This window comes from Oncorhynchus tshawytscha, linkage group LG05 (assembly GCF_018296145.1).
Source record: "Oncorhynchus tshawytscha isolate Ot180627B linkage group LG05, Otsh_v2.0, whole genome shotgun sequence".
NCBI lineage: Eukaryota > Metazoa > Chordata > Actinopteri > Salmoniformes > Salmonidae > Oncorhynchus > Oncorhynchus tshawytscha.
In genome coordinates, this window is record NC_056433.1 from 85,940,836 (window position 1) to 85,952,568 (window position 11,733).

Consider the following 11,733-nt stretch of genomic DNA (forward strand, 5'->3'; position numbering starts at 1 on the left):
CCAGTATGTTAGCAGAACCAGTAGGCTAGCTAAACCAGTATGTTAGCACCACCAGTATGTTAGCCGAACCAGTAGGCTAGCATAACCAGTATGTTAGCACCACCAGTATGTTAGCAGAACCAGTATGTTATCACAACTAGTATGCTAGCAGAACCAGTATGCTAGCAGAACCAGTATATTATCAGAACTAGTATGCTAGCAGAACCAGTATACTAGCAGAAACAGTACGTTATCAGAACCAGTGTGTTAGCTTCACCAGTGTGTTAGCTTCACCAGTGTGTTAGCACCACTAGTATGTTATCAGAACTAGTATGTTAGCAGAACCAGTATGCTAGCAGAACTAGTATGCTAGCTGAACCAGTATGCTAGCATAACCAGTATGTTAGCACCACCAGTATGTTAGCCGAACCAGTAGGCTAGCATAACCAGTATGTTAGCACCACCAGTATGTTAGCAGAACCAGTATGTTATCACAACTAGTATGCTAGCAGAACCAGTATGCTAGCAGAACCAGTATATTATCAGAACTAGTATGCTAGCAGAACCAGTATACTAGCAGAAACAGTACGTTATCAGAACCAGTGTGTTAGCTTCACCAGTGTGTTAGCTTCACCAGTGTGTTAGCACCACTAGTATGTTATCAGAACTAGTATGTTAGCAGAACCAGTATGCTAGCAGAACTAGTATGCTAGCTGAACCAGTATGCTAGCAGAACCAGTATGCTAGCAGAACCAGTATGTTGGCACCAGCTGTTCAGCTAACACTGAGTGAATGAGTGAATCCCTCACAGTTTTGTTTTGTCTCTCCTCTTGTCTTTCTCTGTGTTCTCTCTCTCTTTCTCTCCTAGCATACAAGGGGCCAGCGCTTGGCACTGACATTGCTGGTTTGAAATGTGTGTTACTGTTTCTCTCTACTGTTTCTCTCTACTGTTTCTCTCTCTACTGTTTCTCTCTACTGTTTCTCTCTACTGTTTCTCTCTACTGTTTCTCTCTCTACTGTTTCTCTCTACTGTTTCTCTCTACTGTTTATCTCTACTGTTTCTCTCTACTGTTTCTCTCTACTGTTTCTCTCTACTGTTTCTCTCTACTGTTTCTCTCTCTACTGTTTCTCTCTACTGTTTCTCTCTACTGTTTATCTCTACTGTTTCTCTCTACTGTTTCTCTCTACTGTTTCTCTCTACTGTTTCTCTCTCTACTGTTTCTCTCTCTACTGTTTCTCTATACTGTTTCTCTCTACTGTTTCTCTCTACTGTTTCTCTCTACTGTTTCTCTCTCTACTGTTTCTCTCTCTACTGTTTCTCTCTACTGTTTCTCTCTACTGTTTCTCTCTCTACTGTTTATCTCTACTGTTTCTCTCTACTGTTTCTCTATACTGTTTCTCTCTACTGTTTCTCTCTCTACTGTTTCTCTCTTCTGTTTCTCTCTCTACTGTTTCTCTATACTGTTTCTCTCTACTGTTTCTCTCTATACTGTTTCTCTCTACTGTTTCTCTCTACTGTTTCTCTATACTGTTTCTCTCTACTGTTTCTCTCTCTACTGTTTCTCTCTACTGTTTCTCTCTACTGTTTCTCTCTACTGTTTCTCTCTACTGTTTCTCTCTCTACTGTTTATCTCTACTGTTTCTCTCTACTGTTTCTCTCTCTACTGTTTCTCTCTACTGTTTCTCTATACTGTTTCTCTCTACTGTTTATCTCTCTACTGTTTCTCTCTACTGTTTCTCTCTCTACTGTTTATCTCTACTGTTTCTCTCTACTGTTTCTCTATACTGTTTCTCTATACTGTTTCTCTCTACTGTTTATCTCTCTACTGTTTCTCTCTACTGTTTCTCTATACTGTTTCTCTATACTGTTTCTCTCTCTACTGTTTCTCTCTACTGTTTCTCTCTACTGTTTCTCTCTACTGTTTCTCTCTACTGTTTCTCTCTCTACTGTTTATCTCTACTGTAGTTTATCTCTACTGTAGTTTGCTGTCTCATTTTTTTTACATTGCTATTAGCTACTGTGTTTCAACAGATGGCCTCCAAATGTAGGGTTGTAGAAGTGTTGTGTACCATCTTGGCTTAACAGAAAGTATACGGACTGGTCTCCAGTCGCTCTGTATGCCCATACTGCCATATATTTTGTGTTCTTCTTCTTCTTTTTTGCTTGGCTTTCTGCATGCAGGGCTGCTTCTGTCTTCTCTTTCTGGTGTCCTTCTTACTCTCAGTTGATGTTTCACTTTGTGTTTCAGATTCATTTCAAGCTACTTCTCTGTCCTCTGTCCTCTTATCTGTCTTCTGTCTTCTGTCCTCTGTCTTTTTCTATATTCTTTCCGCTTCTCTCCATCTTTCTTACCTCCCTGTCCCTGCTCTATCCCCACTTCCTGTCCTGCCCCTCTGTTTCCTGTGCCCCGCCTGACAGACCTATCAAATTTTAAGAATAATAACAATAATTGCTAATCTGTCAATCAAAATTATGATCTCTCCACAGTGACCAATGCCATGACGGGGATGAGCCCCTCCCCCTCTTTGTCCGCCCTGTCCAGTCGAGCCGGATCTATCGCCAGCCTCCACGACCGCATCATGATCAGCCCTGGCAGCGAGCAGGCCATCGAGAGACTCAAGGTGAACTGAACACTGATTGGTTGATTAATTGATTGATTAATTGACTGATCGATTGATTCATTGATTACAGTCAGACATAATACCCCTCGCCCCACATATTGAACATAGACTCTGGGGGGGTGGGGGGGTTGACACACCCTCAGATATGAATGATTTTGTGATTTCATCAGGAAACAGAGAAAATCATCGCAGAGCTCAATGAGACCTGGGAGGAGAAACTTCGCAGAACAGAAGCCATCAGAATGGAAAGGTGAGTTCTTTCAGCCTTTACATCTCTACTTACAGTATAGACATGCCTGCAGATAGTAAAGAAAGACACCTACAGTATCCGGCTCCAAGGACCATGAAGATTAGGAGACCGTTGAAAGGCCCCTACAGTATCCGGGCTCCAAGGACCATGAAGATTAGGAGACCGTTGAAAGGCCCCTACAGTATCTGGATCCAAGGACCATGAAGATTAGGAGACCGTTGAAAGGCCCCTACACTATCTTGAAGATTAGGAGACCGTTGAAAGGCCCCTACAGTATCCGGCTCCAAGGACCATGAAGATTAGTAGACCGTTGAAAGGCCCCTACAGTATCCGGCTCCAAGGACCATGAAGATTAGGAGACCAGTGAAAGGCCCCTACAGTATCCGGCTCCAAGGACCATGAAGATTAGGAGACCATTGAAAGGCCCCTACAGTATCTTGAAGGTTAGGAGACCATTGAAAGGCCCCTACAGTATCCGGCTCCAAGGACCATGAGGGTTAGGAGACCATTGAAAGGCCCCTACAGTATCCGGCTCCAAGGACCATGAAGTTTAAGAGACCATTGAAAGGCCCCTACAGTATCTTGAAGGTTAGGAGACCATTGAAAGGCCCCTACAGTATCCGGCTCCAAGGACCATGAAGGTTAGGAGACCATTGAAAGCCCCCTACAGTATCCGGCTCCAAGGACCATGAAGGTTAGGAGACCATTGAAAGGCCCCTACACTATCTTGAAGGTTAGAAGACCATTGAAAGGCCCCTACAGTATCCGGCTCCAAGGACCATGAAGGTTAGGAGACCATTGAAAGGCCCCTACAGTATCCGGCTCCAAGGACCACGAAGGTTAGGAGACCATTGAAAGGCCCCTACAGTATCCGGCTCCAAGGACCATGAAGATTAGGAGACCGTTGAAAGGCCCCTACAGTATCCGGCTCCAAGGACCATGAAGGTTAGGAGACCGTTGAAAGGCCCCTACAGTATCCGGCTCCAAGGACCATGAAGGTTAGGAGACCGTTGAAAGGCCCCTACAGTATCCGGCTCCAAGGACCATGAAGATTAGGAGACCGTTGAAAGGCCCCTACAGTATCCGGCTCCAAGGACCATGAAGATTAGGAGACCGTTGAAAGGCCCCTACAGTATCCGGCTCCAAGGACCATGAAGATTAGGAGACCGTTGAAAGGCCCCTACAGTATCCGGCTCCAAGGACCATGAAGGTTAGGAGACCGTTGAAAGGCCCCTACAGTATCCGGCTCCAAGGACCATGAAGGTTAGGAGACCGTTGAAAGGCCCCTACAGTATCCGGCTCCAAGGACCATGAAGGTTAGGAGACCGTTGAAAGGCCCCTACAGTATCCGGCTCCAAGGACCATGAAGATTAGGAGACCGTTGAAAGGCCCCTACAGTATCCGGCTCCAAGGACCATGAAGGTTAGGAGACCGTTGAAAGGCCCCTACAGTATCCGGCTCCAAGGACCATGAAGGTTAGGAGACCGTTGAAAGGCCCCTACAGTATCCGGCTCCAAGGACCATGAAGGTTAGGAGACCATTGAAAGCCCCCTACAGTATCCGGCTCCAAGGACCATGAAGGTTAGGAGACCATTGAAAGCCCCCTACAGTATCCGGCTCCAAGGACCATGAAGATTAGGAGACCGTTGAAAGGCCCCTACAGTATCCGGCTCCAAGGACCATGAAGATTAGGAGACCGTTGAAAGGCCCCTACAGTATCCGGCTCCAAGGACCATGAAGGTTAGGAGACCGTTGAAAGGCCCCTACAGTATCCGGCTCCAAGGACCATGAAGATTAGGAGACCGTTGAAAGGCCCCTACAGTATCCGGCTCCAAGGACCATGAAGATTAGGAGACCGTTGAAAGGCCCCTACAGTATCCGGCTCCAAGGACCATGAAGGTTAGGAGACCGTTGAAAGGCCCCTACAGTATCCGGCTCCAAGGACCATGAAGGTTAGGAGACCGTTGAAAGGCCCCTACAGTATCCGGCTCCAAGGACCATGAAGATTAGGAGACCGTTGAAAGGCCCCTACAGTATCCGGCTCCAAGGACCATGAAGATTAGGAGACCGTTGAAAGGCCCCTACAGTATCCGGCTCCAAGGACCATGAAGATTAGGAGACCGTTGAAAGGCCCCTACAGTATCCGGCTCCAAGGACCATGAAGATTAGGAGACCGTTGAAAGGCCCCTACAGTATCCGGCTCCAAGGACCATGAAGATTAGGAGACCGTTGAAAGGCCCCTACAGTATCCGGCTCCAAGGACCATGAAGGTTAGGAGACCGTTGAAAGGCCCCTACAGTATCCGGCTCCAAGGACCATGAAGGTTAGGAGACCGTTGAAAGGCCCCTACAGTATCCGGCTCCAAGGACCATGAAGATTAGGAGACCGTTGAAAGGCCCCTACAGTATCCGGCTCCAAGGACCATGAAGATTAGGAGACCGTTGAAAGGCCCCTACAGTATCCGGCTCCAAGGACCATGAAGATTAGGAGACCGTTGAAAGGCCCCTACAGTATCCGGCTCCAAGGACCATGAAGATTAGGAGACCGTTGAAAGGCCCCTACAGTATCCGGCTCCAAGGACCATGAAGATTAGGAGACCGTTGAAAGGCCCCTACAGTATCCGGCTCCAAGGACCATGAAGATTAGGAGACCGTTGAAAGGCCCCTACAGTATCCGGCTCCAAGGACCATGAAGGTTAGGAGACCGTTGAAAGGCCCCTACAGTATCCGGCTCCAAGGACCATGAAGGTTAGGAGACCGTTGAAAGGCCCCTACAGTATCCGGCTCCAAGGACCATGAAGGTTAGGAGACCGTTGAAAGGCCCCTACAGTATCCGGCTCCAAGGACCATGAAGGTTAGGAGACCGTTGAAAGGCCCCTACAGTATCCGGCTCCAAGGACCATGAAGGTTAGGAGACCGTTGAAAGGCCCCTACAGTATCCGGCTCCAAGGACCATGAAGGTTAGGAGACCGTTGAAAGGCCCCTACAGTATCCGGCTCCAAGGACCATGAAGATTAGGGAGACCGTTGAAAGGCCCCTACAGTATCCGGCTCCAAGGACCATGAAGATTAGGAGACCGTTGAAAGGCCCCTACAGTATCCGGCTCCAAGGACCATGAAGTTGTAAAACTGTCCATTCACTTTTTTTTTCTTTATTTTATGAATCTGGCAAAGAAGCATTTTGGAATTAAACATTTTTTGACAGTACAGTGAGAAATGTAGAGAAAGGGGGGCAGATAGCAGAGTCATAGACAGAGCAGTGGTCATAGACAGAACCCCCCCTCGTCAGGGGGCATGTGGTCCAGAGTCAGAAGCGATACATTGGATGACATCACAACTCTCTGTTCTCTTCCACAGAGAGGCCCTGCTGGCTGAGATGGGTGTGGCCATGAGGGAAGATGGAGGAACTGTGGGAGTTTTCTCCCCCAAGAAGGTAAGACAGCTCACACATCACAGAATACATGTTTTTTTTAAAATATATATATTTTTTTACCTTTAATTAACTTTGCAAGTCAGTTAAGAACAAATTCTTATTTTCAAGGACGGCCTGGGAACAGTGGGTTAACTGCCTTGTTCAGGGGCAGAACGACAGATTTGTACCTTGTCAGCTCGGGGATTTGAACTTGCTAGTCCAGCGCTCTAACCACTAGGCTACCCTGCCGCCCCGTGTCACATGTCTTCAACATTAATAGTATGAACTCGAATAGTGTAATCAACAAATGTACCAGTAATCATGGATGAGGGTGAGCAGGAGAACAAGCAATGTTTTCTTTGATGCTTTCTGTCAGGTATCAAGGGTTAGACCCAGAAGCAGACCGTGTCGAAGTAACAATGTTTATTACAGCAACAGGGGCAAAGGTACAGGACGGCAGGCAGAGTGGTCAGGTGGGCGGGTACAGGGTTAGGACAATCAAGTGTCAAAAACCATGAGCTTGAGAAGAGAGACTGGGGGAAAAACTGGAGCTGACACAAAAAAACGCTGGTTGACTTGACAAATAAGATGAACTGGCAACCGACAAACAGAGAACACAGGGGATAATGGAGAAGATGGGTGACACCTGGATGGGGGTGGAGACAAGCACAAAGACAGGTGAAACAGATCAGGGTATGACACATTCATGTTGATTTAGGGTATGACACATTCATGTTGATTTACTTCCAAGCCCTCGACATCAAAGCAGAGCAGAAAGCCTGAGGCTGTGTTCATAGACACAGTAGGGCTGTTTTCATCCAATGAGGTTGGTCCCTCTGCAATGTCTCCTACACACTCCTCTCCTCTCTGGAGTCTCCTACACACTCCTCTCCCCTCTGGAGTCTCCTACACACACTCCTCTGGAGTCTCCTACACACACTCCTCTGGAGTCTCCTACACACACTCCTCTGGAGTCTCCTACACACTCCTCCCCTCTCTGGAGTCTCCTAGATACTCCTCTCCTCTCTGGAGGCTCCTACACACTCTTCTCCTCTCTGGAGGCTCCTACACACTCTTCTCCTCTCTGGAGTCTCCTACACACTCCTCTTCTCTCTGGAGTCTCCTACACACTCCTCTTCTCTCTGGAGTCTCCTACACACCCCTCTGGAGTCTCCTACACACCCCTCTGGAGTCTCCTACACACCCCTCTGGAGTCTCCTACACACTCCTCTCTGGAGTCTCCTACACACCCCTCTCTGGAGTCTCCTACACACTCCTCTCTGGAGTCTCCTACACACCCCTCTCTGGAGTCTCCTACACACCCCTCTGGAGTCTCCTACACACTCCTCTCTGGAGTCTCCTACACACTCCTCTCTGGAGTCTCCTACACACCCCTCTGGAGTCTCCTACACACTCCTCCCCTCTCTGGAGTCTCCTACACACTCCTCTCTTCTCTGGAGTCTCCTACACACTCCTCTCCCCTCTGGTGTCTCCTATACACTCCTCTTCTCTCTGGAGTCTCCTACACACTCCTCTGGACTCTCCTATACACTCCTCTCCTCTCTGGAGTCTCCTACACACTCATCTCCCCTCTGGAGTCTCCTACACACACTCCTCTAGAGTCTCCTAGATACTCCTCTCCTCTCTGGTGTCTCCTACACACTCCTCTCCTCTCTGGTGTCATGTTTTGTATTCAGCTAAGAACAAATTCTTATTTTCAATGACAGCCTAGGAACAGTGGGTTAACTGCCTGTTCAGGGACAGAACAACAGATTTGTACCTTGTCAGCTCGGGGATTTGAACTTGCAACCTTTTGGTTACTAGTCCAACGCTCTAACCACTAGGCTATCCTGGTACAGTGGCAGGCAGGTTTGAGGTCAGGGCAGGCAGTATGGTCAGGCAGACTCGAGGTCAGGGCAGGCAATATGGTAAGGCAGGCGGGTTCAGAGTCAGGGCAGGCAAGGGTCAAAACCGGGAGGACTGGCAAAAGAGAGAAAAGGAAAAACCAGGAAAACATGTTGGTTGACTTGACAAAACAAGATGAACTAGCAACAGACAAACAGGGATCACAGGAATAGGTACCCTGGGGATAATGGAGAAAACAGGTGACACCTGGAGATGGGTGGAGACAATCACAAACACAGGTGAAACAGATCAGGGCGTGACAGTTGAAGCATCGATTACCGCCTTGAGTCTTCTTGGGTATGACGCTACAAGATTGGCACACCTGTATTTGGGGAGTTTCTCCCAATTTTTCTCTGCAGATCCTATCAAACTCTGTCAGGTTGGATGGGGAGCGACACTGCACGGCTATTTTCAGGTCTCTCCAGAGATGTTCGATCGGGTTCAAGTCTGGGCTCTGGCTGGGCCACTCAAGGATACTCAGAGACTTGTCTCAAAGCCACTCCTGCATTGTCTCGTCTGTGTGCTTAGGGTCGTTGTTTGTTGGAAGGTGAACTTTCACCCTAGTCTGAGGTCCTGAGTGCTCTGGAGCAGGTTTTCACCGAGGATCTCTGAGTACTTTGCTCCGTTCATCTTTCCCTCGATCCAGACTAGTCTCCCAGTCCCTGCCGATGAAATTCCTGGAAATTCCCGGAGCAAAAAAATGTCCCTGTTCTTCCATGGTCAGCATACTCCCCAGACATGTCACCTAACAGCAGGTTAGTGGCTTCCTTTCCTCTTTACCATAGTCACTGCCCAAGCCTGAAGCAGGGTTGTTTGGTACGCATACAGTCCACACTCAAGGTTTCCAAACGGCCAAACATTCAATGACATCCAGGGATATGGTGCAACAAAAATGTTTATTTTTCTTATATCTAACAAAACAATGATTCTCCAATCAACTTAAAGCATAGAATACTTCATATTATGACCTGTCTGTATGTCTGTATGCGTACCAAACAACCCCGCTTCAGGCTTGGGCAGTGGCTATGGTAAAGACGAAAGTAAGCCACTACATTCAAGTCAAAAAACTATACCGCTCCCGCATCTAGCAAGGACTCCCTCTCCCGAAGGCCCAACTTCCTGCCTTTATCCTAACACACTTACCACAATACAATGAATGGGCAAGAGGGGGGGGACCAAAAACTGAGTTACACTAACAAATGAATACATCTCAATCAGGTAAATATAAATCATAAAGGTATGTACCTAATATTTCATCATTTACATTCATATTTAATATATTTACACAAATGTACATGGAGCTCCATATGTTCGGTCTTTCATACAAATATGTCCAAATCGGCTCTAACAAGCATGTTCCAGTTCCTGCCAATGTCCAGCAACTTTGCGCAGCCATTGAATCAGGCCACAATAAACCGCCTTATCAACTCTATGCTACGTGAGACAAATGCTGTTCACACCAAATACTGACTGGTTTTCTGATCCACACTTAAGGTTTTTGTGACAAACAGATGCATATCTGTATTCCCAGTCACGTGAAATCCATAGATTAGGGCCTCATGAATTTATTTCAATTGACTGATTTCCTCATATGAACTGTAACTCAGCAAAATCTTTGAAATTGTTGCATGTTGAGTTCAGTGATACATTAGTCTCTGTAGCCCTATTTGGAACCTGCTTGCTATATACCGATTTACAGCGGCGGAGGAGATCAACCAACTGTTTCCTTTTTAATTTGGTCTCCTTATGTAAATAGGACTTTGATTAATTTAGTCTTCCCCTTTTTAAATCTACTACATTATTCATAGTAAACAAAGCCCTACTTACTGTGCTATCAAACAGCAGAGAGATGCGAGCTCAGAATAGCAAACACATTATGTATGTGTTTGCTATATTTAGTCATATTTATAGCACTTCTGTTTGCTAGAAGAGCCATCTGTGTTTGATGGATATTAGTAATGCTGTGGATCTCCTAGAGACTGTCTGCATGTCTTAAAACTCTGCATCATCTACTATAGTGAATGTCTAGTTGTGTCCAAAATGCCACCGTAGTCTCTTCATAGTGCCCCTTTGGGCCTTGGGCAAAAATAGTGTACTATATAGGGAATAGAGTTCTGTTTAGGACGCAGTCTCTGTGTTTATCTACCTGCAACAGATCTATGCTCTGTGTTTATCTACCTGTAGCAGATCTATGCACTGTGTTTATCTACCTGTAGCAGATCTATGATCTGTGTTTATCTACTTGTAGCAGATCTATGCTCTGTGTTTATCTACCTGTAGCAGATCTATGCACTGTGTTTATCTACCTGTAGCAGATCTATGCTCTGTGTTTATCTACATGTAGCAGATCTATGCACAGTGTTTATCTACCTGTAGCAGATCTATGCTCTGTGTTTATCTACCTGTAGCAGATCTATGCACTGTGTTTATCTACCTGTAGCAGATCTATGCTCTGTGTTTATCTACCTGTAGCAGATCTATGCTCTGTGTTTATCTACCTGTAGCAGATCTATGCACTGTGTTTATCTACCTGTAGCAGATCTATGCATGAGTATCTTTTTATTCAATTGAAATATGATGTTAGAATAAGTGACTGAATATATTGATCTGAAATGAAGTTGAACAGATTATATGGCCTGTATTTAATTCATTAGACAACATATACATTTACCCTAGAATTAACCTATATGAACCCATATGAACCTATATGAACCCATATGAATCTATATGAACCCATATGAATCTATATGAACTCATATGAACCCATATGAACCTATATGAACCTATATGAATCTATATGAACCCATACGAAACTATTTGAACTCATATGAACCTATATGAATCTATATGAACCCATATGAACCCATATTAATCTATATGAACCCATATGAATCTATATGAACCCAGATGAATCTGTATGAACCCATATGAACCTATATGAACCCATATGAATCTATATGAACTCATATGAACCAATATGAACCTATGTGCATCTATATGAATCTACGTGAACCCATAGGAACCCATATGAACCTATATGAACCCATATGAATCTATATGAACTCATATGAACCCATATGAATCTATATGAACTCATATGAACCCATATGAATCCAAATGAACCCATATGAATCTATATGAACCCATATGAACCTATATGAATCTACATGAACTCATATGAACCCATGTGAACCTATATGAATCTATTTGAACTCATATGAACCCATATGAACCTATATGAACTCATATGAACCCATATGAACCTATATTAATCTATATGAACTCATATGAACCCATATGAACCTATATGAACTCATATGAACCCTCCCTGCTGTAGACTCCTCACCTGGTGAACCTTAACGAGGACCCCCTGATGTCAGAGTGTCTGCTGTACTACATCAAAGATGGCATCACCAGGTAAGAGAACATAGAGAGAACAGAGAGATATTAACAAGGTAAGAGAGAACATAGAGAGAACAGAGAGAACATAGAGATATTAACCAGGAAAGAGAGAACATAGAGAGAACATAGATATTGACCAGGTAAGAGAGAACATAGAGAGAACAC

At 45.4% G+C, this 11,733-nt stretch overlaps 1 protein-coding gene across 8 annotated transcripts in view; it reads left to right on the plus strand.

The window, feature by feature from the left end:
• The window catches only part of kif1aa (kinesin family member 1Aa), a 184,150-nt gene that overhangs the window by 90,061 nt on the left and 82,356 nt on the right, over positions 1–11,733 (plus strand). For 5 of the 8 annotated variants that reach the window (XM_042322581.1, XM_042322584.1, XM_042322583.1 and 2 more), the window contains exons 13-17: positions 848–892; positions 2,468–2,601; positions 2,772–2,851; positions 6,207–6,282; positions 11,504–11,583. In XM_042322581.1, the coding sequence (XP_042178515.1) occupies positions 848–892; positions 2,468–2,601; positions 2,772–2,851; positions 6,207–6,282; positions 11,504–11,583 (415 nt within the window). The remainder of the gene's footprint in view (positions 1–847; positions 893–2,467; positions 2,602–2,771; positions 2,852–6,206; positions 6,283–11,503; positions 11,584–11,733) is intronic. The other 3 variants (XM_042322585.1, XM_042322588.1, XM_042322589.1) reach the window with 1 other exon arrangement.